The sequence below is a fragment of the Xiphophorus hellerii genome, chromosome 23, assembly GCF_003331165.1.
Source record: "Xiphophorus hellerii strain 12219 chromosome 23, Xiphophorus_hellerii-4.1, whole genome shotgun sequence".
NCBI lineage: Eukaryota > Metazoa > Chordata > Actinopteri > Cyprinodontiformes > Poeciliidae > Xiphophorus > Xiphophorus hellerii.
The window spans coordinates 19,572,674-19,588,856 of NC_045694.1; the positions used below are offsets into that span (position 1 = coordinate 19,572,674).

A 16,183-nucleotide genomic window follows, 5' to 3' on the forward strand; every position below is an offset into this window, starting at 1 on the left:
CACAATACACACTCTTCACTTTTAACACGCAGCCATTCTGGAGGTTCAGGATGGAGATCACTCCAATGAAGTGAAAAATAATCCAGACTCAATTTTCAAATTGGGCTCAGGTTATTTTAAAATCATCTTTGGTGTGTGCATTAGAGGAACAAAGAACTTATAGCTTCAATTTTATTTCAAGAGCTAGATCACATTCTTGGTTTCCCACCCTTTTGTTCACATTGTAAATCCAATCTTATACATGTGGCTTTTTCTCGCCAGCATCAGTCAAACGTTACACTGAGAAGACATTATAACAGAGGTTGGGTTTCTTTACAGTTGTCGCTCTCGTAAATTCAAAACCAAAAACTGAATGAACCTCTGATGAACAGCCTGCAGTGGATGAGGAGCAAACACTTCAGGGCTTCTACACTTCCTAGTTCAAAATGTCACTCTTCCAGTTACAAATTCCTACGTTTTCGCTAAGTTTTTACAACATTCTAGAAATGCAATAAGAAAATATTTACCTAGCAGGGCTTTATTAGCTATATGTTTCACAGGTCATAAAAACAACATGATGCTTAATTTGGCATTTGATTCAGCAAAGTGGTAAAGGGCTGTTACATGGTTCCTTTTTTAAGCATCTGGACCAACTCAGATCAGCTACGTTTTAATATTTATAGAACCACGACTTGGCAAACCTGGACTGAATTACCCTATACTAAAAGCAGATTCATTAAGCACAAGTTGGGATCAGAGATGGCTTTATTCCAGGATTTCTTCAAGAAACTACTCAATAATTTAAATAAATTAAATATTACAAGTTAATCTTCTTTCACCTAATGCCTTTATCCTTATGCTAAGCGTCAACACCATCCTACAATGTTACAGTGAACGACAGCAAAATAGTCAAATAAGAGTCCTGTTTTCAAATCCGCACTCATCAAGTATATTCTTTCCTATGACAGAGGAACTACTTGTGAATAGCTGTACAATTTGATTTTAGCTGCCTAAACATACAATAAGCAGGTTTCCACAGCATAAACGTGATTAGTTTTTGCAGGAACCAATATATGGATCTTTACTGTGAGAGAGATGGTAGAGGTGTGAACAGTAATGATTTGACCCCAGAATCCATGTTCTTCCAGCACATGGGAACTCTCCAGTTTACTGACAAGCATAAAAACTCTGAGGGAAAAGCTGCTTTACACACAGGACAGGAGAGAGAGAACAGCGTGTTGGAAAAATAATCATTAGGGTGAATTAGAATCTAGGATTACGAGGAGAGGGAAGAGTTGTCCTTGTACAACATTATCCCCTTTCTGCACTTCTCCAAATAAACCCCGCTAATTGCCCCACAGGAGAGGAGAAGAGAACAATGGAGACAGAGAGCGAGGAGTTTCTAACCTTCTATGAACCGACATCCTCACTTTGACAAGCTTTGGCACTGCTTAGCCAACTTTAGAGATTTAAAAAGCTGAACCCAAACCAGCAGCAGCAGTTCCTGTCATCTGCTTGATCTAGGTGATGATAGATCTAGCAATCCAACATTCACAAACAAAAACAGGTTCTCCATGGCTCCACTTCATGCTTTGACGTCAGGGATTTCAACAATGGAGGAGATGACGACTGTGGCTTTAAAATTACGCATTTGTTTGCAGAGTTCTGTCCTTTCTAGACAATTTGTCAAGTAAAAAATAAAAATCTACAGAGTTTTGGAGCATGGAAAGAGTTACTGTATATTATTTCTCCAGACCAGGAAAACACCAAACAAATTTAATTCTTGACCATGCTATGTGTGAGCTGATGTTTCTCACCTTCTTCTCTGCTTCGTACTCGGCCCAAGCCGCTTTGCGGTCCTCCTCGCTGAGGGCTTCCTCCTCCTTGTGGTCCAGCAGGGAGTCATGTTCGTGATAACACACGAGCTGGTCCTTGTTGTTCTGCAGCATCTCAGCGAGGATCGGATCCTAGAGAGGACACAGAAGCAGAATCAGACATCGGCGTGTCCAATGTCAGATAATCCAAATGAGTTCATTATAAAGCAAAACAATCTGTTCAGTCAATTCCAGACACAAATTGGATTGTAGTTTTCTGGTTTCCATGCCTGCATTGTTATTGAAAACAACAGCAGAGTGAAATTAAGACAACATGGTTTAAATTACGCTCTCTGCTGCATTCCCTTCGCTCAAGGTAGCTTTGCTTTAATCTGAAACTCCGTCAATGTCAGGTTGGCTTATTTACCAGAGCATTCAAACAGGGCTTCAGCACTTGTTCACCACCCTTCCTTGAATAGAATGCGTGTGAACTTAGTTTAAAAAACAAAAGCCATAAATGCTATTGGCATTAGGTAAAACTGAAACATCAAGCCATGAAATTAAGCAGTGATTGCAAACCTGTGGTGAATAAATTTAAAATAAACACCAGACTAGACGAAGTGAAACCGGACCCTCCGAAGCGCAGAGGGGGACGGGAGAGCTGGGCGATCGGCAGGACGACTTCACAAGAGCTATCTTTTGGGGCTCCGTGAAGAGCTTCTCACCCACACGCGCTGCGGCTACTCGTGGACTTAGATCTTGAACCCACCGGTGCTTCTTAGCGACATGTGTTTATGTTTCCTGGCCATCGCTCTCAATCAGGACAAAACCGGGCCACCCTTAAACAACCAAACATTTGGAAGCGGCATGCAGCGAGCGACTCCACTGCAGCTTTACCCTCTAATTAGGACATAAAAGCACAGAGGGGTTTGATGGCCCCGATTAGGATAAAAGGCCAGGCTTGTTTTCTCAAAGAAAGGGGAAGAAAAGGTCAAATAAAATGCAGCCAGTGCCACCAGCAGTGGGAGTGATGGAACACTGAGCAGGTAGTGGGGCCCCATTTTACCCCCTGAGAATAAGGCCAACACAATACATAATTAAGAAAATATTCACACCCTATGAACTATAGCATATTTTATCACTTTGCAACCAGCTTCAATTGATTTTAGTGAGAGTCTAGATAATTAAACCATAGATGTTCAACCTGCGGCTCCGTAACCACAAATTGGTTCTTTGGACATTCTACAGCAGCTCTTAGTAACTTTGGCTAAAAATGACAAAGAACCAACTAATGTTTTTAAATCCAGATGTAATAAATTTAGGTTTTAGCAGTAAGCAATAATTGTATTTAATTTTTGCAAAGAATGACATCAAAAGTACCAATAATATGTTTTAAGATCAGTTTTTTCTTGTCAGATTGGGATCTATATATTTTCTATCCAACATAAAACAATTCCATCCTTTTCTTGCAAAATTAAATTTTTCGTCTTTAATTTAAATCCTAATATACATAAAATGGTGGTACTTTAAAAATGACACCAAATTTCCTAGAGTGACTAATCCATCTAAAAATTGTAAGCTGTCATGTGACTGTAGTGGCTCTAAACTAGTTATATTTAACTGGCCTGAAAGCAAAGATGGCTTTTTAGGTTTTAAAAGGTTGCAGACCTCTATGACAGACCAACAAGTCTGTGTCTAACAGTGGAGTGGAAAAAACTTATGTTATTAAGAAGAAAATTAAAAAGAAAAACTGGGAAGTGTGGCAATACTTCATAGAACCAGCTATGACTGCGACTCCAGCTGCAAATCTTTTGGGACTCCAACTCTGCAAATCTAGAGACTGAACATTTTGCCCATTCTTTGAAAATTAAGTAAATAAAACTCAAACTCAGTCAAATTGGATGGAAAACGTCCAAACAATTTACAAGTTCCGCCACAGATTTGCGGAATCTGTGGATGGTCTGGTCTCATCTGACCAGACCATCTGTTTCCACATGCATGCATGTCCATCTCCAACAAGGCTTGTAGCAAACCCCAAACAGAACATATTCTGGCTTTCTTCAACAATGGCTGTCATCATCACTCTTCCATAAAGTCCAGATTGATGTACAGAACTATTGGGTGATCTCTACAGTTCAACCAAAGTTAACCACCTTGATTAATGACCTGTCAAGTTCAGGTGGCTGCTATTACTTTCTAGGTTCGCAGTTTGGGCCGTACTCTTAACTTTCAGATTATGCCTGAACATTTCTCTATGAGATGTGCAAAGCTTGGGATGTTTTATAACCTCACCTTGCTTTAAACCTCTCCATATATTTTACCCCAACCTGTCTGCTTTGCTCCTCAGGATGCCGTTTGTTCACTAATCTTTCTGAATAAACCTCTACCTTTACAGCACAACTGCATGTTTCCATAGGTAGTAACATTACACACATTTCAATTAATAAATATACAATGTCTGAAGGTAATTTGTTTCAGTAGATTTAGTTTAGGAGTATGGAGGTGAATGAGATGAAAACATAAACCTTTCAACTGGTATTTGGTGTCCAGATTTCTTTAAGTGCGGCATTTTGACCAAGGGGACATTGAAATCTACACTGAAACCAGACAGGAAACGCAACTACTTTTTAAATCGCTAAAACAAAAAAACGTTTTCCTCCAAAGTCGTGAAAGAGAAGAGTTTCTGACTGTTAATGGGTCAGTGGAGCTGCAGGTCAAATGACAGTACAGACGCTCCTGCTGGTAAACAGTGCATTCTGGGATACTCAAGTAATCCCCACCGGCAATGGCTCTGGGGTGGTCCGGTCCATCTTCTCTCCTGGAGCGCTCGGTGTGTGTGTCCTGAGGCAGAACTAATGATGTAGGTAACCTGACCTGCACCATTGTCATCTTCATGAACATGCAAAGGGAAGCCTATCAATTTGCTGTGTGGGGGGAGGAGGGTGCACAGACAGTGGGTGGGCAAATGCATAGAGAGGAGGCACTGAGACCTCACACTCAAGTCAACTTTCACCTGCTTTTCCATGACGTCACTTCAAAAGCCACATTTGGCATCAGAAGATATCCTGGTTCATATAAAGTGATGCAGCCCATGGATTCAGTTTATTTATTTAGTACGTTCTGTCGAATTTATACCAATTTTAGAGTTTAATGCAATAAACAAACCAGGTTGTTAGGCAGCAGACCATGCAGCTTCACTTGTTTGAGCTAATTTTTGTGCATATGACTTGCTAAACACTACAGGAGTTATTTGGAAACTCCCCACACTCCCCAAAAACAGGATTTTTGAACATGAAAACGATTTCCCAATAGAAGGCATTTCTCTTGGGGGAATCCTGCAAGCCCCCCTATAAAAGATATAAACTGTTGATCTAAACACAACAGCTCTCACATCACAAAGACAAAAACTTGCAAATAAACATAAGTGGGCCTCATGTAGACTTTATAGCCTGGCACAGGCATCTGACGAGTACTTTAGCAGAACGTACGTCCCTCTTTACTGAAAAATACATGCTACAGAAAAAAAAAAAAAAAACTGGCATTTTTTTCTCTCCATTATTAAGCATTTTGTCTAAAACATGTTGACGCCATTAATACAAAAAAACTATTTAATGTGTAATAAATGAAGACATCAGGCATTATGTAGGTAACCTGACATGCATCATGTCAGGTACACCACCCATTACAACAATAATAAAGTTCAGCTTAAAATGGAGACGTTTTACAGAGGAGCTTTTAAATGAACAATCCAAAATGAAGAGGGCAGTAATGGAGGCAAACTTGATGTAAAACTAACTGTGGATAGCAACGACTTCAGCCGTTTCCTTTGAGTTGCTTTGAAGTTTGTATTCAACAGCCTGTCTGCACTTTTTTTATTTCTTAAACATTTTTCACTCTTGACTAAAGTCACTCTTGAAAGTACGCTTAATAATAATCGTGTTTAGACCATAGTATAAGTCTTTAAATTTGTTTTATACATCAAGGAGTGAAGACTAGACAGGTTTAATAAAAATGTCCATCATCTGTAGCAACCAGTCAAATGCCGTTCAACAGCAGCAAACCAGTAATAAGTGCAGTCTCTATATGGCTGCTACTAACATTTTCTCCCTGAAAATCCTCTGATGCTTTAGGTCTGTTTGGAGCTTCAGGACAACCCTCAACTCAAAGCCACAATGTTTTCACACCCTCCAGGCCCAAGGTACAAGTCCACCGGTTTATCCACCTGTCAGTCAGTTAACAAAGACACAAAATCATGCATTTCGCAATCCCTTAAAAACGACAAAACACATACCACTTTTTCATGAAACAAGCCTCGGCTAGCAGCATTATGGGGGTCTACTTCTCTAAAAGCTCATCACAACAGCCAGTCAGATGGAGTAACTGGTAGGTCAGGAGGGATTCAGAAAGGATTTAACAAGGCTGGGTGGTAATATTTTTACAAAAGCATGTTTTTTAGACACCACTAGAGGTTAACTAAATGTTATTTTCTGATAATTGATGTTTATAACTGAAAGCTTCATAAGCATATTTACAGTGTTTTTCTTGCTTGTGGAAAAAAAAAGTTTTGCCACAAAAAGGATAAAGACAAAGGTGGACACGAACATTAATTTAGCACAAATCAATTTTAATCTATACAAATTAAAGACACAGGGAGAAAGGTGCTCATGTTTAGTTTTGTGCACCGATTACCTGACAAAATCAATCGTGATTAAAAGTGAGCCTAAGAAAATGTGATCTTTTGCTATTCTGGAATTACTACCCCATCTTTGTTTTAAAATACTACAACTAAATATAACTTTACCTTTGCTCCTCGGACAAACAATAAATGACCACTTGCAGCAAGAAGGCTTGATAATATTTCAAATGATTTCCTCAACTTCAGCTTGCCCACAGCATTTTATATCAAAAGTGCACACCTGTACAATCTGAAAAGATTGCCCAAATGCAAAAAATAAACCATTGTTCTCTGAGAAAACCATGAGGAAGTACTGCAGATTTGATTTAAGCCCAAACTCAGAACAAGAACCAGCATCAAATCTGTGGAGCCACACCAGTGTCTCCACAGATCTTCCCAAGAGACCAGAAAACTGAAAATGAGCCAACACCCCCCCTTGGTTTTTCTCACCCACAACAGCTCTGGTTTTGGCTCTTGCCATCATTAGTTCGTTCTTTCCACCAGCAACCGGGCAAGATTAGGCATGTCTTTTCAGAGGTGACAAAATGCAGTTAAAGAAGAAGAAACGGTCGAGTAGATTTAAAAGTAATTTCTAATACTGTCATAAAAAAAAAACTCCCATGAACCACTGATAAATGGTATATAATGAGATTTTTCCAACCAATGATGGCTTCCTACATACAATGAGCCAAGTACGGCGTGGTTTATTGCTCCAGTCTGCACCGCTGCTCGACTTCAGCTTGCCCACAGCATTTAACTGTTCCTGTCGCAGCCTAATGACCACTGCAGCCATTACCTGCTGAGAGCAGGACATGGGCATGCTCCGAGCCTCCTGGCGGCATGCAACGCAGCAACATCTGCAGAGGCTGGGAGATCTGGATTAAAATTCTCAGAAGGCCGCCTCCTGCACCTTCTCACTGTGCATGTGGCGGCACGTCAGATGAGAAAAGACAAGTACGACGAACACGAAGAGGTGGAATATAATCTCAGAGAGGGTGGGCAGAGATTGTCAAACTCATGTCTGGGCTACGAGTACCTTCTTTGTCATTAAGGGGAAGTGTGTTTGCTTCCTCCAATTAGATTTTTTGGAGGAGCACACAGACATGTTTAAGAGGGGGTTTAAAATAATGACCCTTCATCATGCAGGGAAGGCCAGAGGCAGATAGTGTTCAAAGTGAGTGCTGTAAAGTGCAAAGTCATAACAACAGATGCTCTTGAAGATGGCGGGGAAACGATGCCGTGGGGTACTGGCAGAGAGAGAGAGGCAACATGAGTAAAGAGTAAAGAGGAGGCGGCGTGGAGAAGTGGGATAACAGGTGCTAAAATAACCACAGCAGAAAACGAACAGCGACAGAGGAAATATTAACTTTTAGTGAGGTTTTCTGTCCGATTTAAGATGGAATAAAACCAAAGAATCTGGCAAAAAAAAAAGAAAAATCTGGTTGTGAGCAAAGTTTGCGGTCTGTGTGGTGGGATTGTTAATGAAATCTGTATTTTCTGTGGAAAGGGCAAAACTGTTGTGGCTCAAACCGTTTCTCCTTCTGAACTTTGTTGGCTCAAAGTGAAGAAGAGTGTTTGACTCATCTTCACATCATCCCAAATAGCAAATTCCTTCCATTGTACTGTAGTCCTGCTGCCACTACAGTTACCCCACTGACAACAGGTCAGTCTGTTAATAGACTCTCTAGCCTGTGTCTTCAATATAACTGCTCATAAAGATCAACTGGCTCATTAAGGACTACAAGCTTCCAGCATGCAGGAGTTTAATAAACTCTTATCAGCAACAGTGTGAACACATCTGCATCCTACAATTATAGACATCATGGTTAAATGCAGTCAAATTGGTGACATTTTTATGGATTACATTACAATTAAACCTTTGTATCCAGGATCTTTCTGTTTCAGTAGTGATGGCAGAGAGTAAAGAATCAAGAGCTTCACTTTTTGGCTTAATTCATTGTTTACCATAACAGACCAGAGAACCAACCCCATTACTGCAGATGAAGCTACAACCCGACTATGCCTTTTATGTAACATTTGCCCTTTTTTTGTAAAAAGCATTTCAGTACGTTCTACAGGATTTGCTTGTACTGTGCAAACAGTTCATGTTAACTTGAATGACCAATATGAAAATCTTCTTTTGCACTTTGACAGCTCATCAGTACATGACTTTATTTGTATGAAAAAGTGCCATTTCAAGAAGTTACTTGAAAATGAATGAAAAATTAAAATATGAATTATGTTAAAATCATTTTTCAGAAGGTTATCTGCAGAAATAAAAAAAAATTTGTAAAGCCATGTTATGTCAAAAACAAAAAAATCAACTTTCTGAAAAGGTAAAATCTGTAATTTTACACCCCAACAATTACATGAAAACACTTTAACATCCTGGATAGACAACAATGTACTCCTACTTCTCTTCTTGAAGAAAAGGCTGGCTCTCTGTAGAAAGTAATTTACTTTTTCATTAGCAAGTTTAATGAACAACAAAGAGGCAAATATTTCAGGAAATTTCACAAATTGGTTCCTCTGAACTCCATGTTTCACCAGCTGTTGAAAACTGAATTGAACAGTTCAGGAAACAGTCACAGATAAATGTATAACTGAGAAGCAACGTGTAAACTGTTATGAGTGTGTTGACACCGTGATGGAGTAGCTTTGATGTGGAACCTTAAAACAACTTTTAGTCCAAATATGAAACTGGCCTATTTAAAGGAATGAAATAAAGGACCCTGGCTTCTATGACAGGTTCAAATATGGTCATCTGGACCTTTGTGAAGACAGTAGAACACAGGTTGGGTAACTCAGCAGATCTAGTAAAAGGCCCCAGCAAAAATCTTTTGATCATCTAAATGAAAAACAAATTTTCTGTAAAGACTGACCGTTTTACAATCCATTTAAAATGCCACCAAGCCGGATATAGTGTTTCTTTTATCCGATCTGTTTACAGATTTCAGAGGTAAAACCACTTCAAAAACAGACCTGAATAAACCACAGACTGCAAAAGGTAGTGGGTGGAAATAGATGGAACCCACTCAAGGATCAACGGAAGGTAAAGACCTCAAGGAATGAATAAAAAGATTTTAAAAAAAGATTTAAAAAAATAGAGAGGACTGCAAGTTTATAGCAGGGAAGCAGCCGTGTTGCAATGAGACGACTATTTAGTAAATAACAGTAAACACACAGATCTATGCAGCTGTGCTGGCCTGGATGACCCATGTTAGATTTGTGTGTTCCTATTAAAGCGCAGGAGACCTAAGTAGTGTCACAGCACCTGCGCTACAATGAGAGGAGGCGAGTGCAGGGGTGTGAAAGGAAACAAAAAAAAAGGAGCAGAAATCTCTAGAAAGGTTGATTACTATACAAGCTGGCAGAGTTTAAGTAGTAGTTTAGTTTATGCTCAACTTCAAAAGAGAAACCATGCCATTAGCTGCGGGTCTGAAAAAACTTCCGTCTCGTGGTAAAAAAAATAAAATAAAATAAACTTGTTTTGTCCTTGGACAAGCTGGAAAGAAATCTTATACCTTATAAACCTTATAAAAGCTGATCTAATTAAAAATTTGATGTTTGCCTAAGATGTGAAGTGTAAAGTTAGAGCATGCTAACCTTTGGAAGCATCGGAGTTGCTCTCTTGCTCTTCTTCTCTGAAGGACCATCCAGCATGTCCGGTTCAAAGGTGTAGAGCTCAGCCAGCTCGTTCATCGTAAAGTGTCTCTCGATCTGCTGCTGATCCACAACTCGGTACGACAGAGACTGCTTGGTCACTTGCCGCTCATAAATCTTCTCCTCCATTGTGCCCTGAAAGAGGGGAATAAAAGCAGGGAGAACAAATATATCAGACACAATATTGGTGACAGTTGTGAAAATATCTATTTTGGCAAAACTGATGAAAAATTTACTGGACAACTAAAGAAAACAATGGTAATGTCAGAAATTGATATTTTTTTCTACCTATTAATTTCAATTAATTTCTTTATACATCATCATTAGGCAGTCAGACTTTCTTGTGCTTTTTTAGAGTGGACCATATGAGAACATCATGTGATTAGAAAATACAAATGTATTTTCCTACAGCTGATTGTCTACTGTGTGCAAACTTTGCTGGAGGTAAATGACATTTTGTGCTAAGAATGCACAATAAGCATATCATAAACAACTTCCTGAACTGTCATGAGTGTTAGCTAATTAAGCAAAATGCATTCAGGATCTCAATGGCTAATATATTTGGTGGTATACATTTTTTAAGAAGAGTTTGAGATGGTAATGTCAGGAACTACAAATAATTTGTTCTGATCAGAAAACAGTCTAAATGAAACCTTTTTATGAAGGTTAGAGGTAATACTTTATTTTTGCATTTGTCACAATCCGCTGTTATCGCAGCATTTACCAATTTTATTGCATTTTGCATGTTTTCCTTGTATTGTGCAGTCCTTTGTAATGCATTAAAAAAAATGTAACTAAAGAAATGGAAACAGTCTTTGAGAAAAACTGCTGGAAACAAAGTTTCCTCTTTCTTGGTCTACGCCATCCGTAGACACCCCCCCGATTTGTCCTTTGGGTTAAGGAGTCTTTTTATGGCTGAATGACTCGTTAACCAGAAACAAGTGGCTAAAACGTTTAAAAGACCTTTCAATCAAGAGCCCTTATGGCCAAATTTTATTTCACCCTTGCAATTTCTTCCCCTTAACACTGCACTGCTAACAAGGACATAGAACAATGTTTCTCAATTCCAGTCCTTGGGCCCCCCTGCTCAGGGTATTTTAGATGCGTCTCTGTTTCAGAACACCTGATTCAAATGATGACCTCCTCCGCATGCCATCAAGTGGTGCAGAAGCTTGTTAATCACCCACTTACTCAAGTCAGGTGTGTGGCAGAAGGGAAACACCTAAAACATGAAGCAGTGGTCCAAGAGGATCAGAAATGAGAAACATTGACAGAAAAAAAGACATCAATAGGAAGTCAGATTTTCTTATTATTATTGGCAACTTGAAAGAGTGTCGGAAACAGGGGTGGGCATTTATCCTAATGTTTGTCATTTATCTTGATAATTTTTTCATGAGAGTTTTGAATCATCCATTCAATTGTTTTTAAAACCCCCTAAAACTGTCCTTATCTTCACTGTTTATCAATGAAGGCATCAATAAATACCATGAATGTTTCTCCAAAGCAGTATTTATGTTTGTGGGTTTATATATACTGTGACACACAGTCAGTCATAAATCTAGATAATAAAGATCCAATAAAAAGTTCTTATTGTCACTTTTAATGATATAACAATAATGCTCGATATCGTGATAAAACGAAGTCCATATCACACACCTAGTCGGAACAGTCAGGAAAAAAAAGCTCACCTGCGCAAGGAACCTGTAGACGTAGACAGGTTTGACCTGGCCAAAGCGATACACCCTGAAGATACTCTGGATGTCGTACGAGGGATTCCAGGAGGCATCAAAAATGATGACCCTGTTGGCGGCCACCAGGTTGATGCCGAGAGAACCGGCTCGGGTGGATATAAGAAACAAACGCCCCCTGAATGAGGCAGAGAGAATATTACAGTAACATAATATTTTGTGTTTTAGTGTTTATTAAAGATCAACAAAGCACCGCACCTTATGTTACTGGTGTCATTAAAGTCCTCTGCCCACTTCTTCCTGGTGGGAGCGTTGGTGGAGCCATCGAGGCGGTAATAGTCGATGTTCCTGAACCATTTTCCTTCACCTTAACAACCAAACATATTATTAGAAATTAAGCTTTTCTTTTGCAAGCATGCACAATTTAATACTGACATCAACTTTGGCTTTTCCTTGTCCAAATAAATAAAAATCTTATGGATTGTAAGAGTGCAGAGAGATGGCTACGTTGGTTAAATGCAATGTTTTGTCTTGAAGATGGCCTACTCCGCCCACCAGCCTTAATAACCAACGTTTCGGCATGTTTTTAATTACGGCACTCTGATCTTTTCATTACAAAATTACAAACCCTTGAGCAAACATTTTTTCGTGGAATAAAAAAAGGCGAGCTCTAATCATTTTCAAAATGAAAGCAAAAACAGCTGCTGAAGTTTAATTAGAAACATGACCTTAAAACAACAGCAGCAATGTGCATGTGTGTGTATCTGAGTGGGTTTAAGGGCAAACCACAACCAGCAAAATACATGCTGGAGAGCTTCAGCATCCTCTGACGTTTGCTTTATTTTTCTAAGTCTAATGCACTATTTTAAACCAAAGTCAGTAGCAGTTTACTATCAGGTAGCCATAGACAAACATACAGTCAGTTATTAAAACTCAACAGGAATAGGAGTGGGAAGGTAACCTTTGTATGGAGAAAGTTTTTCATCCTCCTCTGTTCTGCAGGAAAGTTCTAGAAAATCTTCTATCAGGTCCAGAGAGATGAGCGACTGACTGAACACCAACCTGACAAAAGCGGCCTCAATGTTAATTTAAAACATCCACAAACACTGGGATTCAATAAAGCTATACTTTTTATGTTCCACATAGCATGAACATTCTTACACTTTATCTTCTACTTCCTCAGCCATGCGCAGGATCTCAAAGAGCAGCATCATCTTTCCTGAGTGCTCCAGGATTTCAGAGTCAGCTTCTGTCACAAACTCCTTGTACCAGTCGGCAGAGCAGGGACTCCCTGGCGTAGAGTTTGCTGCCCGGGCTGCTTGGGGTAGAAACACAGATTACGGCTCGGTTACATCGCTATACATCAGACGTCTTAAAAGAATTCGGACATAAAGTACTTCTTACTGAAGTTTATGTCTTTGCTAGACGTGCAGGACATTTCCTGCAGATAAAATAATCTGGTATTCAACAACTGACAGCAGAACTATCTGGCGAGGAAGAGCATTCCTAAAAAAACAACTCCGACTTCTATTTGTGAAATATTTTCTGTCTTTTTTGAAGTGTGAGCGTAACATTTTGCAGCAATTAATCCCTCAATTCAACTACGCATTTGCTTGGAAACAAAATGTTTGCTTCCTTTTTGGTGAGTGCCACCTGTGCCGCACGTGGAAAGTGTTATAAATGGGAATGTGGATGACTGGCCAAAACGACAAAAACCAGGTGTAGCTTAAGTATTTTAGATGGTAAACAAGACATTATCAAAAGCAGTCCAGAATCCTTCAAACAAAAACATAAAAAACACTCTGTGAATTAGCCCTTTTAGTTTAGTGCCGAATCACAAACTGCAAATCAGACATTAACATCTGTGTTATTAGACAGCTGCAGTGTATAACAGTTTTTTCTTTATGAAGCTCTCGTCTCATCTGCCCGAATAGTCAGCTCAGGAACACAAATGATTAAAAAATGATGGTGGACATCTTTGTTATTAGTTTCAGACAAGGCCATGCTCTTTGTACCTCAATAATCGCATTATTTCATTACACTCTGGGTCTAATCTCACAGCAAGGATGAACAAAAACAAACTTACGTTCTTCAACAGGCTCAGGTTGGCTTCGACCTTCTCCATTCCTGCCACGAGAGCTGCTGTTCCACTCCTTGATGACCTCCACCTCGTCACTGTCCGAGTCGTCAGAGCCCTTCTTCCTCCCTTTTCCCTGCTTCTTTTTCCTGTTGGAAATGGAGAGCAGTGGAAGACATAAACGTCAGGTTGAGTTACTGATCCAAGATATGAGAAAGTTAAGAAAGATGAGAGAGGTCAAAACGGTTTACAATCAAGAGAAAAAAAAAAGTACACCTTTTCTTTTTCTGTGGTTCTAAAAGCACTGAAATCTAAATCAAGTGCTTAAAAAGACACAATGGGTTCCTCTATGTAAAACTGTAATAGGCAAAAAGTAACTTTGTAGAAAACTCAATCAACTTTTCTCGAGTCAAATGTGAGCTACCGTGTCATAAATCTTTTTGGGAAGCAGAAAAATTATCCCAAACAGCAGGAAATCTAGAACAGAATGGCTTGGAAAAAAAAAAAAGAATCATATCAAGTCTAGATATCAACCTTACTGAAATTTTATTCTGGGACCTGAAAAGTGCTGTGCAGAAACAAAAGGCCATAACTGTCAATAAACAAAGAGGGACTGATAAAGTCATACAGAAAACAGCTGGCATACAGCCATGATGGGGGGAGGGGGAGTGAATCCAACTTTACTTTTTCGCCTTCTCATCCTCTGAGGTCAGACTCATGGAGGATTCCTCAGTTTCTGAAGCGATGAATTCATCCATACTGTCTTCATCGAAGTAACCCTGCACCAAAACAAGACTTGTGTCAAACATTTATATGTACTGGTGTAAAAGAATACATGGGCAATTTGATCCATCAGTAAAACATTTTCAACAGCTTCCCCACTGTCCATGTGTGATTTGTACCCAGTTTTTAATATAAAATTTAATGTTTTTCTTTCCCAGCCGTACCCTGTTTTCTTTACTGATGTAGTCCAGCTGAAGGCACCAGGGATGGGTCCAGATCCTGCTGAGCATCTGGAAATCCTGGAAGAGTTTGGTTCCCGCTCGGCCCCGGCCCCCTTCCAGAGCATTCCCCACACCTGCACGCAAGGGGGGAAAAGGAAAAAATAAAAAGAAAAGCACAAGCAGGAAGATGAATGTGTGTTCACCTCACATGCAGCATGATCTCAATCTGCTCACAAGCAAACAAACCAAAATGATTCTTTCATTTCCAGCCTAAAACTATAAACTAATTTCTTGTTCTGATTTTTCCCATTTCTTCTACGTCACAAGATGGCCTGCAGTGCCCCCAGGAAGCAAAAGGTTACCGTTTACAGCTGAAATTGGCCTGAAGACCCCACTGTGAAGGGTCCACAGCCACAACATCAGCACTGTGGACATCTCAGCCTAACGAGCCAGGGCGCATACCACCAATCCCCCCCGCACATACCAAGCTCTCCTGTTCTTTGTTTTTGGTGTAAAACCTCTGGCCCCTACTTCAGCTAGATTTCTCTCCTTTTTATGCTTCCACATCTCCCCCCTTCCTCTGTTCCCCCTCTCTCTCCCAGAGCTCTTCATTAGGGAGAAACGTGGGAAAGTGGGCTTAAAACCTGCCTGCGGCACAGTGCCAGCTGCCACTTCAACTCTAATACATATATACACACACATACATGTGCTGGGCCACAATCTGACAGGGAAGTCCACCAAACTACTTAATGCATGACAAAACAGAGAGCGTCCAGAAGGGCTTTGTATTCGTCTGAAATCCCTCTCTGTGGAACTGACATCAGGTAAAGAGAACTTTTATTGGAAACACGACGCCCTGCAGGACCCTGCTGCAAAAGATTAAAAAGATTCCCAAACATTCTCACCTGTGAAGTGCTCCAGGTAATGTCTGTAGAGTTTGCACTGGAGCGGGGTTATTCTGATCGACAGCACATACTCGTGTTTGGGAGGCAGGAACTTGGTGAGCGCCGAGTAATCTTTTCTCTGAGCGGGAGAAGGAACAAAATGTTATTCTAAGAGGTGAAAAGGAGAAAGGTCGAGCAGAGGCCGAGTCCGTTGGTTGAGAGTCTCTTACCTGAACGCAGCCGGCCAGCATCTCGTAGAGGATGTGCGCCCTCTTCTTCATAATCCGGACGTCATGCAGCGTCGAGTCGGCACACTGGCCATTCTGAATGGGGTTAATGAAGCGGTTTCTGAACTCCTTGACCGACCCGAGCAAGTTTTCCTTGATAAAGTTCACCATGCAGTGGTCTGAAGAAGACACATTACATCTTAAATTAATTAAAATGCATTAGTATTGAGCA

The 16,183-nt window shown here is 40.0% G+C and overlaps 1 protein-coding gene across 4 annotated transcripts in view; it reads right to left on the reverse strand.

Moving 5' to 3' along the window:
- atrx (ATRX chromatin remodeler) overlaps nt 1-16,183 on the reverse strand; it is a 35,121-nt gene that overhangs the window by 5,645 nt on the left and 13,293 nt on the right. For 3 of the 4 annotated variants that reach the window (XM_032554587.1, XM_032554585.1, XM_032554588.1), the window contains 11 exons: nt 15,955-16,130; nt 15,746-15,863; nt 14,844-14,974; nt 14,581-14,675; nt 13,906-14,045; nt 12,981-13,137; nt 12,781-12,881; nt 12,078-12,186; nt 11,820-11,997; nt 10,075-10,266; nt 1,797-1,946 (listed from right to left, as the gene is read on the reverse strand). In XM_032554587.1, the coding sequence (XP_032410478.1) occupies nt 1,797-1,946; nt 10,075-10,266; nt 11,820-11,997; nt 12,078-12,186; nt 12,781-12,881; nt 12,981-13,137; nt 13,906-14,045; nt 14,581-14,675; nt 14,844-14,974; nt 15,746-15,863; nt 15,955-16,130 (1,547 nt within the window). The remainder of the gene's footprint in view (nt 1-1,796; nt 1,947-10,074; nt 10,267-11,819; nt 11,998-12,077; nt 12,187-12,780; nt 12,882-12,980; nt 13,138-13,905; nt 14,046-14,580; nt 14,676-14,843; nt 14,975-15,745; nt 15,864-15,954; nt 16,131-16,183) is intronic. The other variant, XM_032554586.1, reaches the window with a different exon arrangement.